The 22829-nt window shown below is 41.7% G+C and overlaps 1 protein-coding gene across 1 annotated transcript in view; it reads right to left on the bottom strand.

The window, feature by feature from the left end:
- Positions 1-22829, bottom strand: part of PSMD6 (proteasome 26S subunit, non-ATPase 6) — a 40415-nt gene that overhangs the window by 5724 nt on the left and 11862 nt on the right. Inside the window, exons 3-5 of the mRNA XM_085624701.1 lie at positions 15738-15883; positions 9027-9246; positions 8740-8848 (exon numbers count right to left, since the gene is read on the bottom strand). Of these exons, the coding sequence (XP_085480827.1) occupies positions 8740-8848; positions 9027-9246; positions 15738-15883 (475 nt within the window). The remainder of the gene's footprint in view (positions 1-8739; positions 8849-9026; positions 9247-15737; positions 15884-22829) is intronic.

Below are 22829 nucleotides of genomic sequence, written 5' to 3'. Positions count from 1 at the left end.
AGCTAATAAAAGTGTCCCTGGGGCAGTTTTTTAACTTGAAAGACAAAATGGAAAAGTGTTTAGCTAGGTATGGGAGATTGCATGGATTTCAGCTTGCTGCAGACAGTATGTGGCAATATCAGGGAAATAAATAGTAAAACCGTCCACCAGATCATAAAATAGGCCCACAAATGGCCATAAAAATGGCCCATTCACAGATTTGTCAGACCAGCCGTTCAGGAAATGTCTAATTACCCTATAGGCCAGTCCGACCCTGCCCAACACTCACTATGCTTAGGGAAAGCCAGCAATAAACACAACACACAGTCACACCTAGTTTCTAGACACTTGCAAACTGAAGATCAGTTGAAGCCACATGGTCACCTGGGTGAAAGTCCTTCTTAGGAAGGAATGCAACTTGAAGGAAACATAGCTTAGTAGTTGCTTTCCTGAATGGCCCATTCATTCCCAGTTGAATGGCCCACAAACCTGGTTAATGAATAATATAAAGCTGAAATATGATGGTGGCACAGATTCCTACAGTAGCAAAATATATAAACATTTCTTGTAACTTTGATGATCACCTTTGTCCTAAGCAACTCCGACTATGCTTACTGGTGAGTATTCCTCTCTATTGGTAAAAATGTTATATGTTACCAGGAGAACCCCGTTCAATACCTTCTGCTACTTTGTCCGAATCAACACCATGCGCATTGGCTAAGAAATTGCTGCAGGCCTTCAACACCTTTAGATCTTTCTCTAAAGATTTAGATAACGGTTATAAGAAAAGAGAGTCTGTGGGAAATGTGCACTTTTTGCAGGGTCACCCTGAATTGGATTGCCTTTCTGCACTTTGTCCCTGCTCAGTGGTAAAGTGCTTCTGCTCCTCATTTAAACGTGGTAGAATTGGCACGCTCCTTACTGGCACATCTAATTTACTCATAATTCACTAGGATAAGGTACGAAGTGTACTGAGGGCCTGTAAATTAAATATAACCCATGGACTGAAGCACTCATTGTGCAATACATCGTAATGGCACTGTAAAGCATGCATCCAGCCCTACCAGCGTAGCCTGGCTATGCAGTTTTAAAACTGCAAATCCAACCTGTCAAAATAACCCCTTTTGGCAGGCCTAAACCTTACTTTTAAAAATTAATAAGTCACCACTTTGCAGGCTATTGCCCATATGGCAGGGTGCATGGTATTTAAAAGTAGGGCATCTAAAAGTTTAATGTGAAGCATGTCCTTACATGTAAAAAGCCCTGAAAGCTAATTTCATGCAGCGGGCTGGATGTTCCATAGGAAAGCATTAGGATATAATATTACGTTTAATAAATGTTCTCTTTGTCAACTAAATAGCTAAAAATGTATTTTTGAAATATTTAATACAAGCCCTATTAACTGGTGAAGTCGGATTTGTAATAAATATTTTGGTAAGATGACTTTTAGAAACTTACCTTTGTCCTGCCTGAAGTTCCTGGAAGCTAAATCTCCATACTGCTATCCCACTTCTCCCAGCCTGCATTTATCATTTCAACAGGAGTGAATGAAGTGTGAATTTGCTCCCAGAGCAAGGAAAGAAGGACTTGGGTGTGGGGAGGTTGTATTGTGCCCTTGAGAGGATGGCCTGTGAGCTGGGCACAAGGACTAATTTCAGAGGGACATACCCTGTCACATGCAGATGTAGCCAACACTCAGGTCTGCACCCTTCTTTTGGTCCCACAGCCAGACTGGCCTCCATCACAATTGGTGTCTTCTAGACATCAGTGTCAAATCCGGCTGGAATGTCAAAATCTGCTTGACAGGTCTGCTGGGGGTTTTCATGACACCGTGGGTGCACATCAAAGAGGTCTCCCTTGTCACAAGCAATGCTAGCTGACCGTTGGGCATGTATCATTTTTTGTATCCCCAGGTAAACCAGCCCCATTCAAAGTTGGCCTATGTTTGACATTACAGTGTCAAAGCCTGTTTGACAGGTCTGCCGGATTTCCATACAATACCAATACCACTTCAAAGAAGGGAAACAGAATGCCAAAACAATGTGCCTGGTTGGTGAAAGCTCAGCTTTCTTCTACCAGGCTTCTGTCTCTGAGTTTGTTGGGGGGTACAACAGAGCCCAGGTTTAGTGAGGCAGAAATATTTGGACATCTTGAGTGTGCCCAAAGTGGGTAGGGGCAGCTTCTGGAACCTTTACACCATTAGTTAGGGCATCCCAACCACCAGCTCATGCCAGGTATAAATGATCTCCAGGCACCCACTTCAGAACACTCCTGGACCTGTGGAAGATCACAAGAGGATAGAACCTACTGTTTGAGACCAGTGGAAAGCCTAGAAGACTGAACCTGCTCTCCATTTTGACCCTGGAATAAAGAAGTGGACTCCAAGGGTTAAAAGGCTGACCTACTACAGCTACAGGGACATAAAAAGCTACAAGCGGTCTTTTCCTGCAACTGCCCAGCTAGCCAATGGCAACTGGATCTAGACTGGACTCTCCAGTTGTCTCTGCCTGTCACTCTGCCAGTCTCTTGTAAGTTCCTCCCCTGAGATCCTGGGTTTCAAATTTTTTCATTTAAGAAGTGGTCGATTGGGAATGAGATGATTAAGTCAGACGGTGAAATCTTTGACCAAGATGAACCTTGTTAGTGAATCCAAATGCGCCTTCGCAGTCAGTGTCAAATTACACCTAGGTCATGTTCTCACGAGATTGAGTAGCATTGCCACTTTTTGGTTCTTGGTGCTATGTGTACATAAAACTTCAAATAACCATATCCACAGTTCACCTCATTGGATTTTTGTTATTTTGGTGCCATTTTGTTTATTCATTGATACTCTTTTTTTTATTCACTTGGGATTTTTACTGTATTGCAATTTTACTTTATTACTTTTTTAGTACTGCATACATACTTCTACCCCCCACAACTAATAACCCCCTTTCTTATAGTGTCCTATATGAATATTGCATTGCAAATTATGTTAAGGTACACATGGATAAAACAAAAACTGAAATTTGGATGGCAGCTTGTTGGCAACATAATAGAGGCAACAGACCTACAAATACTTACGCCAAACCTTCTGTAGCACTGTTTGTTGGGAGAGCAATTTAAAACCCTTCGCAATTCAAATTAGGATCTCTTAGTAATTTTGTTAGATTTAATTATGTAAATAGCAGCCTCTGAACAACAACTTGCAGTCTCTTAAAAATAAAATATCCCTTGTTTTCTATTACTGATGTCTTGAAAAGGATTAACACTTTTGAAGGGAAATCAATGTGTGTTTTAATTGCAAGGGCATATGCTTTCAAATATGGATGGATGGCCTGATGTTTTCAACCTTGTGCTGGGAAATTGTAAAACTATTTCAATTTCTGTGCGTGTGCAAAAGCATGGTTTACTTTTTAATTTAGCTTTTAACTTCAATGACCGACTATAATTGCCTAAATAACTTATCAATTGAATAGTGTTCAATGAATGTGGAAACAAGCATAAAGAAAGTATACATCTGAAGCAGACAAGACCTGACAAACCATAAAATTCATATGGAAAGAACCACAGGATGAGCCAAGACCGTGTGTGAGACCGTTTCTTTTTTTTTTTTTTTTTTATAGTTTATAAACTAGTTCTTTACTGCTGTGAATTCTAATTTAACAATCAAGCAGAATTCTGCTATTATTTGCAAAGTGTCTATAAAGCTGGACTCATACACTAGATCTGTGCATACCACAATTTGGTGTACTTTCAGGGTCAAAACTCAACATTTTGGTAGAATTTTAGTGTTGGTGCACCAAAATGTTCTCATTTCTCAAGGCCTGTAATATACGATCAGGCTAATTTAAACTTGCAATGGCATACCACAAGTTAGCATACAATATTCATGTGGTCTTTCTGATTGCGCATAAGTGGATGGGAGTGCACAATGTTTATAGATATTCAATGCATGCATAGATGCACCCAATATGCAGGTATTTTCTGAGAGTGTCCAAGTGCGCTCCGAGCAACCCACTCTGGCAAATACTACATGTGGAGGACTCAAACCATTGCTTTTCATGTGCTGTACATTGGAGGTGTGTTTAACATACTTGGCTGATAAGGTATTTAATCATTTCGGGACGATTTAGATTTTGACAGATGGGTACACTAAAGTGATGGATATCCTGTCCACCTGATTACAAATGCATTGACATACAATTTAGTCTAATTTTTATTTTAGGCTTTTATGTTTTACTTCCAAGACAGCGACCTTATTATTCCACCTTGACACGCACCCCGGGAAAACCTGATTAAACGATTGGTGCTCAACGGTCAGCATTTAAGTGGCACTTTTATTAATAAGACAGAATTCATTTTTTTGGACATATTTCTAGCCCTCAACCCCCAATATCATTAATCATTTACAAATAGGAGGGAGAGAGGAAATTGGTTTAAATAACCGTAGTTTCTCATCACATTTTCATCACTATCACTGCATTTGTAAAGCACATTTAACCACCCTTCTGTTGCCACTGTGGGCATGGTGAGAATGTGAAGAAAAAGTACGGGGAAAAAACATTTGATTTTCAAATTTCCTCAAGTATTTCACTAGTCCAGAAAGTATAAATGAGGGTACAATTGACCCAAGAATCTGGAGGACTCATGTGATGTGTTTTGCTATCTGATGCAAAGCTTGAAATCTTAATTTACTAAATTAATAATAATTTGTCTCGGTTTTAAAAGTGAAAAATGTTCACCATATGGTTTGTGCATTCAACAGTATTTAATCTAACACTATTACACCACTACATCGAGCGAGCGCTACTTCATAGCTATAACAAGGTGCTCCTGGAGAACCAGTCCACTACCCTATTGTTGAAACCAGGGATGTGCTACGCTGTAAAGGAGAGTCCCTTGTTCAAGCAATAGCTCCAGGATCCCTTCGCTATCTCCGTAAGACCCTTTGAATGTGGTCCCCCCATCTTGTTGACGTATTTCACTTCAGAGACATTGTCCATGCGCAGCATTATCTTACACCACTGTATACAGGGAGCCACTGGGACAACCCACGCTGTACAAAGAGAGACAACGTCCACACACATAAAAACAGTCACCATTTAAGAAAGATGCTATGATAAAGAAATAGAAATCATGTTAAGGAGTGAGAGATAATACAAGAGTGAGGGACAGAAATGGAGAAAAAGACTCCACATTAAATAATAAAATGTGGACAAAGACAACCCCCCCTCCCTTAAAGATCTAGATTCAAGCTACCCTCGGAGCAATCCAAGTTGAGACTAGTAGGTCTACTGCCACATACCTCAAACTCTACTTCCATATTCAATTTCAATTCAAAAGACTTTATTCGGTGTGTTAAAAAAACCACCATAAAAGCAGTCACAATCACGCATGATTAAAATTAAGAGATAAAAAACAGTGGCGGTTGATTATAACCATGAATGTCCCTACCAGAGGTACATGTTTAAAATTACTAAAAGGCTGCCATCCAGTCTCCATAGGGTTCCTTACAGCATCAAAGAACGATACTTTTTACGTATGTCAATTGCTTTTGAGATAAAAGGGGAACATTAAGGCAAACCCTAGAGTCATTCAACTCACGCAGATATTTCAGAGCAATAATATGCGATCTGATATCTTGTGCAAGCAAAAGGGGTTTTAAATAATGACACTTAAAACTGGAACAAAAAACACAACACAGCATAAAGTGCATAGTGCTTGCTTTGCTCTGGCCGTCACAGGAACAGGGAATCGTATCGAATAGGCAAGTTTTCATAAGGGAAAAGGCAACTAAATGGTGGACAATCCCTAATCTAAATCTCGTTAGTACAAATTGGTGCATTAAATTTGAAACGCGAGTTAAATAACTTTGATAGCCCTCCTTCAGTGCAAGTGAGAAATAAAGTGCAACACTTGCGCCCCCCCCCCCTCACCCTGGCTTCCCATTTATGAAACAAAGTTATATTTGATAGACCATTTAGAGTGTTATCGATTGAGGGTTAGGCTGAATTGGCATCTTAAACAGCTCAATATAGGTGGAATTGATATAACTTAGCCAAGGGATGCACAGTGCTTTATCCAGAGGCAGACAGTCTTCAATAATTGACTTAAACAAGTTTCTTCTTTGGTCCACATGGTGTGGCAGAGCATAAAAGGCAAAGTGTGATTACATCGGATAGTTACTGCAGCCCAACCTCACTATGTGCTACCTCTGTAGAGGCAGAGGTAGGGAGACATAACAAACGTTTGAGGAAACCATTTTCATCGGTCTGAAGAAACGTATTCTTATAATTGCCCCATACCCCCCTCCCTGTATGTGGCAGTAGCCAATACCCTAGCCTTATAAATTGCAAGCATGTCTTGTATGGGCCGGGTGCCCAACTTTGCTGAGAGCCTAAAAATTCAGTGGGCACTCCCACTCATCCTAACCCCAACATTGGTAATTTTGTGTGACCATGAGCCATTTCCTGCAAAGGTAGTGCCGAAATAGCAAAAAGTGTCGACTGTAGCTACCGGGGTGTTATCCACAGATCATTGTACAGGTTTTGTTCTTGTTGACCACCAGTTTTCTTGCAACTATAAAATAGCCGAAAGTATTCATTAAACGTTGTAAGCCCACTGGGGGCATCGCCAGCGAAACAGTATCATCCGCATACAATAGAACTGGTACACGACTCCCGGCGACTTGAGGGGAAGAGGTGTGGCGCCGCAGCCAGGGTGACTGACACCGGAATCTGGGGATCACGGTTAAAAAACTCTAGCTAAGATTGCATCCCGCAAGTCAGCAAGGGTTTAATAAAACTCCACAGGTACACAGTTAGGTCCTGGGGCTTTGCCTCCTGCACTTCCATTTACTGCTAGTAGGACTTCTTCTATGGTAATGTTCAATGGAAGAGCTGGCGAGGGGTCATCTATTTACCTTAGTCTATCCTCCTTCATTGTAACAGGCAACCTAAACATTTTGGTAAAGTGGGAGACCAAGGCATCACATGCAACGCAAGATAACAGCTCGGGGAATCGTCCTTTAAAAAGGGTGAATAAACAGTATCCCAGAAAAGCTTACTATTACCTGTGTCTGCAGCCCAAAATAAATTATACCAAGACACCTTTTGTAGCTCTTTTCTTTTAAAAACAGAGAGGGCTTTAAAAAAAATTTAATCTAGGAGTATGATTGAACCAACCTCGTGATTGGCCATGGCCTGAGCTACTCGGGCAAATCAGGGGGCCATTGGTTATGATTAGTTACACTGATGAAACTAGAAGGTAGCTGATTAGGAGTGACTTCATCCTCCAGACGATAAAGAATATCTGTAAGGCCCTTATAAAAAAGCCCATGTATGATTTTAATTGGGTCGACTCTCGCCCACTTAATACGTACGCCATTAGGTCTTGTAGGGATGAGGTTAGCAGCAAAACTTTGCCCGGTGTTACTAACTTTTTCCCAAAAGAACGATACAATTGTGGTCACTCATGTCCGGCTTAACAACCCCAGGTGTAGAACACCATTTACTTGCACTAGCTGAAATAGTATGTGGTCAATAATAGTGGAGGCATTCCTTACTATAAAGGTTGGTATCTGTTCTCCATTATTATGATATTCAAAGTATCTATATAATACATTACCCTACTCGTCTGTGCTCTCTTTTAAGATTGTACTATACCTATGAAGGACAGGCAGTTTTAAACCCTGCCTTGAAATATAGCTATCAAGCGGCTCTTACAAAAGCTCTGGTGTCAATTTTTTTTCCACTTGCCATCTCTGCCTGGTAATCAAATGTATTCAAAAGGACACCACTTGAAACTAGCATACCATGTGCTACAATTGAGTGAGTGTTTTACAAAACCGGAGACTGCTCTGCCTTCATTCACAGATTCTTTATTTGATCCTGGTAAATGGAGGCAACCATAGTTTTCCCTAAGATTGCTTTCTTCCCAAGTTTTCTCTGCAAATGTATTCAGAGTGAATTTGTGTTTCCAACAACTATTTGTGCAGAACATCTGTGCTGAATAAAGGATTTATAATGCTTCCCACAAGGAGTTATGAAAGGATTTACTGGTGCACGAGGCCAGGCTTCCAGTTAAAATCTCGCCTAACATGCATTTTGCCACACTTTAAGTTGGATTAGAGTTGGGCGGTTTGGGCTATGGTATAACACAAAGTAGGACATGGCAATAATCTACCTGTACCAAAGGGAGGACCTAAACACTGCTCAGCAGAGTTTGAAACTTAATGAATATAGAAAGGTTCCATGTGAAAAGGTTTATCTAGCATGATTATCATTCATTAATGTCCTGTGAATTTCAGATTCCTCTGGAATCCTCACGGAGGATGGACTGGAAGTTGTCACCTTAGTAAGAAAATCGCTGTAATGTAAAATCTACAGTGTAAAAATGCCATTAAAATGCCTGGGCTGCAGTGATCAGTTCATTTAAAGGGTTACTCTTCGATGTCACTCGCGGATTGCTTGATTTGGTCACTTTTATTTGTATTTTTACTACTAACATTTCAAATGATATAATTTCAACAATGTTGTTATTAAAACATACTTTTATCTCTTCCTCTTTTCCAAAGTGGAGATTACTTCTTGGTCTTATTCTGAATGAGGTGTGTGTGTCTGCCCTTTGTCTCAAAATGCAAATACAGAATTTATTTTATCTGCTGTACAGTGCAACACAAGAATCCTCCTCCCTCCATTCTGCTGCTTGTACACTGAAGATGCATTGGGAGGAGAATAGAGTAGCAGTGATTAAAAATAAAGCAATATTGACACTTACCTAATGACTGAAAGAAAACAGAATATCGACATTCATACAGGGAAAATAGATACTGTCGCACTGTAGGTAAACTATGCAGCACCTCCAGAATCTCTGCACCTTTAATGACCTGATGGAATAAAAATACATAATTAAAAAAAATCTTATGCTAGGACCTCAAGCCGAAGCCCATCCACTATTTATTGAAAAAAGGTATTTACTAAGGGCTAAAACTGAGAATTCTGATTATGAAGCTATTGTTTTTAAAATTAATTTGTACATAATTATTAAATATATAATGAAGTTACCTTTTCTCTCAGGTCAGGTCTGTCTAGAGCAATCATGCTGACATACACCGTGTAGGTCACAAATGTTTTATAATCCATTAGTTCATAGGAGGTAAACGTTGAAACTGTATCAAGAAAGAGCTCTGCTGCTTGCTTGAAATCTCTAATGGCTACACAATAAAGACCTTGGTATACTTTTAACCGGTTTCTCCTGTCCCAGTCTCCACCTTCTTCTATAAGACTAAAGGAAAAATGAAATGTAAGACATCAAATAACATAGTTTAGCGTGAAACACTAAATTAAGAAATGCTTTCAAAGTCAGACAAGACAAACATGACAATGTAGGGTGATTTCAAACTGCAACATTAAACATTATTAGTATAAATAGATATGTAATGTGCTGGGCTGGTGTATTTGCAAACTAACAAATGTTTCACAAAACTAACACGTCTTATTTCTAAGACTATGAATTCTGGACTCTCAACTTAGACTTGAATTCCAAGAGCTTTAATCCAGACAGCAACTAGATTGTAACCACATTAAACGCTGAAGAAAAGTTACTTACCTGTAGCAACACTTCACCCATAAAGATATCTTCTCCAGGTTCACAACGTTAAAATTATTGCCACCTTCAAGCAAGACTCCAGAAAGATTTATTGTGTAGAGCGTGTATTTATACTTCTAAATAATTGACAAAGAGTAAAGCTGACAAAAAGCATCAATTGGGAAAATAATGATTTCTACACATTTTAAGACCACTGACACAGGGGGCTGCCAAGAATGCTTGGCCTGAAGACAGCGCCACCATCACTCCCCCATGCCCACCTGGGAGCCAAAACAGACAATGGTGAGATGTGCCTGTGGCAAGGGGCTCCGGTCACAAGGCCTAACTAAATATCAAGCTCAATCAGGAGAAGGAAAGCCTTGCTTGTACCTTCGCTAGTCAATTCATGCTGAGAGAAAGCAGAACCGTACTAAAGAGAAATTATTAATACATGCCATATAAACCGAAAGTCAGGAGCCACTTCACTCTGGAGGGCTAATTGTGAGCATTAGTTAAATAACTGCTGACAAACAAAAGTGTGCATAAAGCAGCAAGGATGGACAAAAGCAACCAGAAGCAGATAAAAGTTGACATTTGAAACTCAAAGATCCAAAATCGGGCACAGACAGATGATGGCTGGCGACCAGCGAGAAAACGCAAATAGATCCGCATGAGACAGACTCAGAGGTAAAATCGTTGCCTCACTTCAATAGAGGACACAACAACAAGATGATGGACGAAATGCCTGAATTAATCTAAGCCACTGGCAATTGCTAAGACCTCATCCCAATACATTGTTTTAGTCTCAGTATAGACCCAGCCATATGCAAATCAGTCTTGTCCCTGCTCCAATGGGAACAGTCCAGCCCAAACTACAAAGCCGGGTCCTCCCTGAACCGTAATATGGGCAACCTAGGACCAGTTTCGCCCTAATAAGGACTCATCAGCCAGGTATATCCTCGTCACACTTAGGATGTCAACTGCAACAAGGTGATGGATAAAATGCTTGAATTAATCCCAGCCACAGGCAATTGCTTGGGCCACATCCAAATCCATTGATTTTCACCCACCATGCCACCTCAGTTTGGACCCAGCCATATGCAAATCAGTATTGACTCTGCTCCAATGGGAACAGTCTAGCCCGAACTGTCAAGCCAGGTCCTTCTTGAACTGGAATGCAAGCAATCTAGCACACTAAATTCCTTCCGACCACCTCTGCAAATTAGTAGAGATCTATGTGTGGCCCTCTGGGCCATAGGGAATCACAGTAACCGTTACCACAATTTTGTAATGTTATAGATAGGTTTAAGTTAAGTTGCAACTTATGCTGGATACGTTGATATTAGTGAGGGGGGTGGGGGGGGGAGGGGTGTTGTGCCAGTCGCAAGATTTGGATGCCAGTGTGGGAGGGGGAGATTAGACTGGGGATTCTAGTTAACATTCAGACTATACGTGTACACTTTTACATCTCCTTACATCCTAAGCATTATGGCAAATTGAGAGACATGGACTCTGGGGTCTGCCCCACAGCAGGACTGCATTATTAGATGTAAAGAATATACATTAATGAGTGTAAGGAATCTAAGATTTATTACTTGTAATGTTGGGGGGTTAAATAACTCATGCAAAATGTGCCAAATCCTAGCATATCTAGACAGACAGAAAACCAAGAGTGCCCTATTACAGGAGACCCATTTACAGCAAAGGTTGATTCAACAAATAGCTACATGTTGGGAACCACATAGGTGTACAGCATCATACTTTACCTATGCCATGGGTTAAGAATTTTTTATAAAGACAGAAGATCTAGTTTCCTCCAGTTACTTCAACTGTAGATGAGAAGGGAAGATAAGGGATCCTGCAGGGACTATTCTATGGAGCACTGGTTATATTAATCAAGGTATACTGCCCAAATGTAGGTAAAGTATAGATGGAATGCTTGAATTAATCTCAGCCACAGATAATTACTCAGGCCCGCATACCAGTCCACAGCATGCAATCTCAGGTTGGACCCAGCTACATACAGATCAGTCTTGACCCGGATCCAATGGGAACAGTCCAAGCCAGGTCCTCCCGGAACATACGCAATGCAGGAGCGGTTTCATCCTCATCAGTCATGTAGAATTTAATTCCAGTGACAGTGTGCACGGGGCCCATATCTTGGCATACCCGCCCCTCTTAGGGCGACATATTAACGTATTAAAAAAAAATTGATGGATTGTTTGAATTAATCTTATCCACTGGTAATTACTCAGGTGGTCCCAAGTTATTACCAGTTTCGGAGATTTATTCAAGCATCCCATCAATCACTTTTGTGTATACTTCTTTGTGTACTTCCAAATGTAGATTAGCCACAAATCTTTCAAAATCTCTGGAGCAGTGTGTTGCAGTTACAGCCCTGTACTGTTGTTGAGGAGACTTCAACAGTATGCTTAACCGCACCCTAGAGAATTCAGGGACGTAGGGAACAAAATGCACATGAATGTCATCATCAGTATTGCAAGCCATTAAGACAGAGCTTGGACTCAGATGCTTGGAGAGAAAGAGCATGGAAAAGCACATATATAAGTTTATGTACATAATGTGTTATAGATTTGGCTGACCACTAAGAATGCAAATGTACACTGCATCCCACACAATTCTAGAACATTATTGGACCATGCACCTCTACTGATGAGCATGAAATGGCCTAGTGAAGTGAGTAGGACGTGCACATGTCATCTCAGGCATGGGGAACTAAAATGCACCAATTGTTGCAACTTTATTATGGATGTAATTAACAAATACTTTCTGTTTAATAATGGATCAGTGGAGGAAGCTGGCAGCCTTTGAGAGGCATTCATGGTGATGGGGAGAAGCTTTTGTATTGCAAAACAATGTGATACACTAAAAAGCATGACAAAAAAAATGGGAGCTCTTGAAAAAGAGATACACGAATTGGAGAGCAAATACTTTGCCCCAGCCTTGCTTGCAAATATAAATTACAACATTTCTGAATATAATGAGAAAGCTGATGGGGAGATAAAACATCCGACCAGAGCAAGGTCAGAATACAAGTATAGGGAAGGAGAAACACTGGGAAACACTTAGGCAGTAATGATTAAGCAATGAGATGGGTTGCCCGTGATGATATCACAGTGGCTAGTGGGGAATACCAGATCCATTATGAGGCACAGGAGATCGCAAAAGCATTTGCCTAATTCTATACTGAAGTATACTCATCCAAAACCCATTCCAATGAGTCGCAATTCGCACATTATCTTGAAATTGCTCTAGCTTGGCTGAGTAACAAACAGACACAACAAATTCCTGGGACAGCAGATCACTGTAGAGGAGCTCAGCGAGGCAATAAAGGGGCTGTGGAGCAGCAGGGTGCCAGGCCCTGGCGGGCAACCTGGCAAATAATATGAAGAGTATGCAACTCTGTTGGCCTCAACACTGGTCCCAGCATATAAGGAGGGGACGGATTGACGTCTATTTCCTGCAACTATGACAGAAACACTAATCATCACAATATTAAAACCTGGGAAAGCCCACAATGTTGGCCCGAACCACAAAGGTAAACCTAAACCTGAAGTTTAAGTTTAGACCTGAAGTTTAAAGCCCCATTCACAAAGGTAAACTTACACCTGAAGTTGAAGGGCCCGATTCACCAAGGTAAACTTAGACCTCACGTCTAAAGTTTCTTTGTGAATTGGGCCCTTATACTCCAGGTCTAAACTTGGACTCCAGGTCTAAGTTTAACTTTGTGAATTTGGCCCAGTGTGAACCTTAGAGGCAATTGTTGCTTATTAACATTGACACCAAAATACTTGCCAAAATCATAACACTAGAATCTTTAAGATGCTCCTAGACTTAGTCGGACCTGATCAAATTGGCTTTTTCCCCCACACAGATCTATATCATTCAACCTTCACACAATCTTTGCATTACTATAAAAGATACAACCGGAGATCAAAGTGGTGGCAGTGCACCTCGATGTAGTCATAGCATTCAAATCACTCAAATGGAGTTATAGGATTGCAATTCTACAACGGACAGACATGCCATCAGTCTTAATCTAATTAATAACACTACTGTGTACCTGTCCTTTTACATGATTTAGAGTAAATGGACAGATCTCTCATTCAATAATACAATTAACAGGTAGCACCAGACAGGGAAGTCCCTTTTTTTAATTTGTATAGTTCTTTATTACATTCTTGCAGTAGGGATGTCTCTATGCGACTGGCAGCCCTAATCGTTATACCCCAAGCAAGGGGTACATGGAATACAGATTTGTATGGACAGCTAACAGAGGCAGATTGAAAATTCTGCTACTCACAGATTCAGACACTGTCAACAATAGCAGATTACCACACTATTAATTTTAAATGTCTTCATTGTATATAGTACATACCAGACAGCTTAATGACACGGGAAATACGAACTGATTCAAGATGCGACTGCTGCGCAGCAGAAGACGCAAATTTCCTACATCTTGCCTGGTCCTGCCTCTCCAGTCATGAGTATTGGAAGATCATTACCTCTACCAGATATGATATATGTACAGGTAGAACCAGACCTAGACCTTGTGTACTTGGACGATTTAAACACATTTTCTGGAACTCCCTTCCGCTGCAGCAGAGGCATTCCCTGTTAGAAGCTATTTCGTAAAATTCTGAAGCCTTGGCTTTTTAGATAGGCTCTCTCCTTTGTCTGCTATTCTTCAGTTGCTTCTGACCTCTTAGCGCTGGGACACTCCTTATGGGAGTAGCTATGCATTTTATAAAATTCGAATTATTATTCCCACAAAGAAAGAAAAGCATGCTGCGTTAGAACAATGCTGGGACCGGAGCAATGCTCCAATCTGCAACTAGAATTATTTGCAGAAACACTGCCACATGCATCAAAATCCAAAAGATATTTTGGGTCCGTTAAAAGACTACTTACTCCACAGACTGCCTGTAACAAAGACTATAACATAAATGATATGGACAAATAAAGGATAAACGGGAATGTAATAGCAAATTGCCACTGACTATGATGAATGCACCTACAGGACTCCCAGATCTACTGGGAAACTATATGAATTTAATCCAGATAGGTCCTAAACAACAAAAAATGAAGGATGTGGGGTTGTCTGTAATGAGCATCCTTCTTACATTTTTAAAATGCCAATTGTACACTGTCAGGTGCATGGCAATTTTCGCAAAGCCTTCTCCGTACACATTCCGTTTTATATTCATGAAGGGTACAGCGATGTTCCTTTGTCTAACATTATACTTCGTAAATTTACTAAATTAAGTACATGCAGAGACGGGTGTAACCTGCAACTGGCCTGGGTTTGTGCAACGTGGGTCAAGGGGAGCTTCTCTTTTGAGACTGCAGGGGGGCGAGACCAATTTAGGGTGTCACTCCTCTGGGCTCACCAAAAGAGTGAACTATATGAGCAAAAATGTGCGGTTTGACTGAGTCCCCAGGATAAGGCAGCAACACAATCTGTAGCCAAACACACAAATAGTATGGATCTCGAAGGGCACACAGGAATATGGCTGGGATGGCTCAATTGCACTGTATGTCAGGGTTCATCATCATTACACTTGCCTTTCTGAGGAGCTTTATAAAAATGCCTCCTCTGAAGTATTGGAAATGCAAGATGCTTCACACATGGAGCTGCTGTGAATCTGTAGAGTCACTCAGTGCTGGAACACCGACTATAGTGACAAATATCGAATTGGTGCCAGGATAGCTCTCTAGACACCGACTATTGCTCTACTTCCTCCTTAGACTAGGCAAAGCTCCTAATCAGATGTAACTTATTGCCTGTGGATTCCATATAACTGCCATGTCTGCATGCAGAGGTGTCAGTCTCAGGTGATAGGCAGACACCTTTGGTACCATTTTGAACCAGACATCTTTGCATCACAATCTTCTGAGAGTGAAAACCAGAGCACAGGCCTTTTAAACGGACAGCAACTCATTGCTCACATAAGAACATCTAAAAAAACATCAGATCCTTAAAAAATGTACAAAATGAGTGGAACCAAAACAAAAAAAATAAGTCAGGGTTTTTTGTTACAGTTTATTACAGGGCGGCTCTGTGTAACCCATGATATGCAGTTCTACAATCACACTGAAACCAAGCATGCATTTAAATGCCCTAAAAAGCAAGAAATTGTAAGAGCATTCAATGCTTCATAATATACCTTTTTGCCTTTTCTGTGTTTCTGGTTATAAGGTCATTATCCATATAAAAGAGTCCAATTCGAAGAAGATAGAAAACAATATCCAGACGATGTCCCAGAGCCACAGTTTTGTCATAGGTTTTCCGAAATGCAGTCAATGCACCTTCCTGAAAACAAAGATGGGTTAGTACTAAAATAGTAGAAAATGTGTATGTAAGAAAAACTTTGTACAGGAATGCAAAGGAGCAAGGACGGCAGATGATGGAGTACTAGCACAAACTACTAGCTAAGCCATATGTGTAAACCAGTGCGAAAAATTGGTTATTTTTTCATGTAGATGAGTGGTGCAGCTGCTTTTTTTCAACTCAAAATACTCCAGTTCTAATACCGTCTTCTACGGCTGAACAAAAAAATCATGCTAATCTCAGCAATCCACGTCCCCGATTCTCAAATTGTAAATGTGTATAATGCAGGTTTGCTGTGAAAAATAAATCATATTTCCACATTGAACTAGAACACTTGGTTAAAAAGTTGCTCATATGGCATGTTTATCTATTACCAGGTTACATCATGTAGTGGCTGCAATATGTCTCTGAAGTTCAATTTCAGGTAAACTGGCTGGAAACTTTGAAGGGTTGTAGCCTAACTATTAGAATGGAATGCTGACAACACCGTCAAGTTTGTTGGGGGAAATACCATTGTGAAACATGCTTGTTGTTCTAAAGAGTTCTAGGGTGTTCGTATCATTGACCACACTAAGCATATCAAGTCAATTATGTCATTATGTAATTTTATGACTGACAACAGAGAAATTGAAGAGATGGATGAGACTGGAAATTCATTATAAAAAAAGAGAAGGGACAAAGGTAATGTTACATTTTTCTTTGTAGCTTAACAGAGTGTAAACCAAGGAACACATGTCTTCAGGTCTCTGCAAAAACCTGTAGTTGAGCAACCGCAGGTGGCAAGAAAACAAGCAAGGGTAGTGCATAATTAACAGTATAACTTGTAATCCTTTCACCAGGATGGAGTTGTATACATTCAGATAAGGCAAGTCAATGGCATGCAGATAAATACATTTAAAGCTACAAATATGGCAAGATATACAATACAGTACATAAGCCACAAAGTCAAATGTGGTGCAGACCCGCACCCAAATACCACACAGACTGCCATTGCAGACTGCAATACATGGTGCAAACATGACTTGGCACACTCCGGTGTGGCATGCCAAAGGCACTGCATCTAATATATGCAAGCCACCCCTACAGCAGGCCTTTGAGTCCCAAAGCAAGGTGCATTTAATTTTATGTGAGGACATATCTGCATGAGCAGATATGCCCCTGTGATGTCTAGTTCCATTACTGGATATTGCAAGGAAGCAGGGAAGCCATCTTGAGGTATGTACTGGGCACTGGTCAAACAGAGTTCCCCAGCTACATAATGGCTTCACTGAAAATATGGTGTTAGGTATCAAACCTCTCGTATTATTAAACCCACAGATTCCAACTAAGGATTTATTAATACATGCACCCAAAGCGAGTACCTTAGAGGTACCTCCTGAAACTGACCAGCCCTCTAGTATGCAGACTGACTGGTCAAGTCTAGCCTGTCAGCAAAGATGCATTTCTGACCCACAGGGGTGAGAGTCCATGCTCTCAAGAAGGTCAGGAAAAATGCCTGCCCCAGAGAGAGGTATTTTGAACCTCCTCCAGGAAGGCTGATAACTTAGCATTCCAAGGCAGGGAGAATGAAGATGCCACCGCCGTTGATATGCAAATCTGGCTTCCTTCAGAGATGAGAGGATGCCAACCCCCTGACCAGGACTCATTTGGTGCCAGAACAGGCGGGAAAATTAGTAGTCAGAGAGGCGTGTTCACCCTCGGGCTAATTCCACCCCCAGGGTGGGCTACCTGATTAAGATACAAAATTAAAAAGTCTGCCATCTTGGTGTTGGCAGAATTAGGATCTCTGGGGACAGAGTTATGCCCACTTCCAACAGGAAGTGGTCATATAGTGGGCATAATGACCCCAGGGTTAAGTAGCCCATTGTCTAATGCCCCTAAATATAGTGTTATGGGAGTCTGACACTAGGAAGGCAGATTCCTGATGATCTAAGAAAAAGGACACTGAAGAGCTGCGAGAAACAAGGACTGTGGAGACGCAACCAACTTGGCGCTAGCCCTGCCTGCTGTTCCTGCCAGATTGCGCTCAAGTCGTCTTGTCCTGCAGGTGCTGTGCCTCCATAAGCCTGGAAGGACTGTCTGCCTTCAACGCTCTATTCGGGAGGAATGCTCTATGTCAAAAAATGCTGTTAATTTAATGACTGCAGACATTCGATTTTAAACAGCAATTGCAATATTCCTTGGGGATACATGCACCTTCAAAAGCCCAAGTCTCTTCACCGATGGGCTGACATGAAAGATCCAAGATACTTTCAGGATTAATACTTCTTGACTGTGGGACCAGTTGCCCCTATCAATTGGTGCCTCCTGCGTATTTTTCGTGCCAACGATGACCCCGTTTTGAATAGCACAAATTTAGTGGGTCAAAACATCGACAAAATAAGCTATGTGGACTGCGTTTTACTATATTGATGGTGGATAGCAACACTTGCTCCACGACTGCTAACTCAAAATATCCTACTATACCTATCAGCCACATATGTATAGGTTTCTGTACATAGCTTGTATGCACTTTTTGCACCAATAGTCACTTTCACAGCGCTGTCACTCTCTAGGAGCCCAGAACAATTGTTTTAAGTCTAATGAATTGAATTACATATCTCAAAGAATAAATTGAACAAAATGAATATATAACTTTGAGCTAATTGGGTTAGTGGTGTTTGTACCCTGATCCCAACACTCTGCCGTGGAAGTCAAGGGCTACACTTCCCCCTAAAGGACCATTCATTTGTGAAATATTGTCCAGCCCAGGTCCCTAGGTTACTGGGTTGCCCAGTTTATATTTAGGTATGCCTTCAACAAAGACCGAGAGCTGCTTCCTTGCATCCTGCAGGCACCCTAAAAGAACTGGTCAGGATTCTGGAACGCTTAAACCTGACACCAGAAAGCACCCGTGCCCCCTAGCCTGAGTTGAAGTGGGCCAATGTGGCCAGCGTGGTTCCCCGACCCTACATAACAAAGCCCACCTTGGGTTTGCCCACAATGGACTCTTTGAGACGGCCTACAGCCCTTTTGTGCAGCCCCTTCTACTACGATTATCTCCAGTGATGAAAACCTGGTGCCTCTGAACACCTCTGCAGCTGGACGCCAGAGAGCTTACAGAGGTGACCTGGTGGTGTGGCCTTGGACCTTGCCCCATACTCACCATAGGTCCAGGAGTTTGGTCCCGTACGTTGCTATGAAGTGCCCGAATGCAGTACATGTCCCCCCCCCCCCCCCATAGGATAACATTGGGCACCCGACACTGAAACACACCTCTGCACCCGGCTCCCTTCGGGCCGCCCGAGGTGGCCAGTTGGTACTGCCTTCGACCTTGCCCCATACTAACCTTAAGTCTGGAAAAATTGGTCTCTTCTGTAGTTAAGTTCCCGAATGCAGTACGTTTTCCCCAATAGGATAACATCACCATGCCCAAAAATTTCACTGAAAACTGAAAAAAATTCATAACTCGAAAAGTACTTGCCTGATTCGGGCGATCTTGGTATCTAAATTCATATAAAAAGTATGCATTGTTTTTATAAATTGGTGACGGATTTCTTTGTGTCTCACTTACTGCCTTAGTACGTTCAATAAATGCTTAGCACTACCTTCTGAAATGCCTCTGCTCGCCCACACTACCACAAAAGAGAGCGATTGGGGTGTCATCTGAGCCTCTGTAATTCCTTTGGGGTTTGCCTGGACTCTATACCGTGCACCTCTTTTTGGTCCACTGTATAAAGAGCATGCTTCCTAAAACATGGAATTATTGGATTCTTTTCGAGTCGTATGAGAAAAGAACATCAGAGTAACGCAACCTCACAAGCTACACAGAATGGAATTTTGTTAATTTCTTAAAGCTTTTTTTGGCAAAATGCTACAAATTTCAGTTAGACAATTTTGCCAATCTCCTTTGCCTATTACGATAACGGGCGGACTTTGTCCGCCCGCCACCGTACCGGGAAACTGGACCGGCCGCCACAGGTGCGGCGGTCCCGCAATTGGAATTAGGATGCCACCACCACGGTGGCATCCAGCATTTATTGCATTGTGGCGGCGGTGCTGTAAGCAGCACCCGCCACAATGCAATATATGTGTGTCGTGCATTTGCATGCACAAATTGGTAGGCACCGCGCGGTGCCTGTCACATTGTGCATGCAAATGTACCCCGGCGCCGCCCCCCCCCCCCCCCCCCCCCCCCCCCCAAGTACACCCCCAACCCCCGCCAACCCCTGGGGGCCCACAACGGGCCCCTGAAAGTGAACTCCGCCTGGCTTTCCATAGCAGGGTCTCCACCATGGAAAGCCCTGCACTGCTGCCCATCCCAATATGGATGGCGGTGTCTTGCAGACACTGCCACCATATTGGAGCCCTTTTCTGCTCGGTCGCCTGTCCTACCGGCAAAGAACCGGCAGACTGTCCTTCCTTCCGCCAGGGTCCCCACCGCCATCATAATTTGGTGGGGGGGAAATGGTAGGCAGGCGGTGGAAAATGGCAGGCGGATCGCCACTGTCAGAAGGGCGGTGGCGATCTGTCCGCCATCCAAATAGACCCCTTAGTATTTAAACCATCACTATGGGAAAGTAGAGATATCACAGATTAACACTCACTTTAAAAAAAACAAGCACTTGCAAAGTTAATTGGTTTGGTACTGGCTAGGAGCCGCCTGGCTTTCTTAATGCCTGTTTATTTTTGCTGGTGATTTGACCAGTTTTTTCCAACACAGTTATTCTTTCAAACTGTCACAGCACTGTCTTATTTTATTTTGGTATCCAGGTAGCACCTCATTAAAAATAATCTTGTGCCTGGCTAACCAATTTTAACTATCACATACCTTTATCACTAGCACTGCATACATCACTCCTTATCATTTATACTGTGGTTCCTTCGATCTAAACATTATACCAACAGATACATTTGGGACACATTTTTGAACCACCATCTACGTCCATCTGGTAGAGTATGGTTCTCTGGTGAAGTTCCCAGGTTCCCAAATGATGAAGCGAGCCACTTGTTGTGGGTGATGGGAATCTTTTTCATACATACATACACACCTATTTGTATATTTGGTACCTTGTTGACAGCAGGTAGATTTGGATCAGTATTTACGAAGTGGTTATGTCACGGTCATTTAACTTCCTTTGACTCACAGTTTTTCTTGTTTGTGTACATGAGTTGAATTGGGGATTACAAACTGTTCGAGTCCTTAAACTACATCCCTTAGACCCCTACTCCTTGTGAGATATTTTATTAACTGATTTTAATTATAAACATATTTTGGGAGCTGCTGGGCATTCACCAATAATAAAAAAAATAGGAAAGAAACAAAAATATATTTTAGTCTTAAATAAAACACACACTGCTCAGTATTCCACAGCACTGGATGAAGCTACTTTGTGAGTGAGTATACATACTCCAATTGTGAAAGAGCAGAACACCGTCAGAGTAAAGTTAGCTAAATACAGAATGGGGCTGACCCACAGGCTCATGGGGTATGCTGGTAGGGGACAGAATATAAATGTGAATGGCCACAAAAGACCAATGGATGAGGACTGGCTAAAAGCCCCCAAATATAAACATATCATCATTTTACTATAATCAAAAAGCTTGCACCGTTCAGCCATTGGCTACTGGTTCGTTTGGTTTTACGCAGTAGTATACATGGTTAGCATTAGCGTTGGCGTCAGCCCACAGCATTTCGCAGATGTTCACATTTTCCATTTACACTGATGAGTGCTGAACGTAGCTGCAGCGGTTCCAATTCACATACGTACATGGATATGAGACACCCAACCATTGCTACACAGACAAATAGTGAAGTTAATTTTCCCAGCTCTCCGGAGCACTGAACCGACTGCTGAAACCATATGTGCGTTTGTGGTTGGCACAACATGTGCATCTTTTCAAACAAAATTATAGCACCTCTGCCAATTACAGCAAAATGCACTGCAATGTCCAGTTACAATGGAAATCTCTTAATGTCAACAATCTCAGACACTGTGGGTCAGTCATATGAAAAATGAATCTCCACCAGATATGGCCCCAGCATGGGAACTGGTGCTGAATAATAAAAGCATTCTGCAATGGGCAGCAAACAAAAAGCAAAGTCACTAGACAGAGGCCGTTGCACATGGGAGCAGCAGTAAGATGCTAAACGCGCTCGCATGGTGTACAGGAATATTGCAGCAAACGTACACTATTGGGTAGTCACTTTACGCTGAACGCGTTTGACAGTTTCCGGCTGCTTCTGAATTGGGCTGGGCTCGCTGGCTCAGGTTCACCCCACAATTTTGAAGAAGATAGGGTCTCTGCATGATCTTTTTTTGCTATTGGATATTCGTACTCTCAGCTGTGGAATGATTTCATGCCCTCCTAAAGGTTTGTCGGAAGGGGGCATTTTCGTCTTTGAAGCTAGTACGATAGTGGTGTGCCAGAGCCACTGGTGCAGACTCTGCACACTTTGCCTTCAGTAAGTAGTGTGCAAGTCTGATAAGTGTACTTATGAAGCCAGTGGGTGTTTGAAATGATGCAATCTTACCTTTGATGTTGCCTTAAATGATATGCATTAATGAATTTATTGAGTTTTGACCACAGACTACATCCCTTTTGACGAAAGCAGAATGCATTCACAGCAGGCTCAAAGATGTGCATGTTGTGTTCCAATTAAATTTAATGCAACAGAAGCAACGGGACTCGGGAGGAATGTCATTTTGATGGTATGATGGAGAGCATTTTAAATACAAAAAGGGAAAATCTAATATTGCTGCTGAAAATTACAGGCGAAGTTAATTTTTCTCTTTTTTACACTAACTATGATTCGGTATTCTGCTTGGTTGGTCTTGCAATTAATTTATGACACCTTTAATATATTTGATTGGTTTAACTAATTAGATACGTTCACATACGCCATCAGCTCACAAATGTGCAGAATATTTGTTAATAGCCTGTACAT

Source organism: Triturus cristatus, chromosome 9 (genome assembly GCF_964204655.1).
Source record: "Triturus cristatus chromosome 9, aTriCri1.1, whole genome shotgun sequence".
In the NCBI taxonomy this organism is placed as follows: domain Eukaryota; kingdom Metazoa; phylum Chordata; class Amphibia; order Caudata; family Salamandridae; genus Triturus; species Triturus cristatus.
Note: the sequence above shows the minus strand (reverse complement) of the source record. Positions and strands in the feature narration are given on the sequence as shown.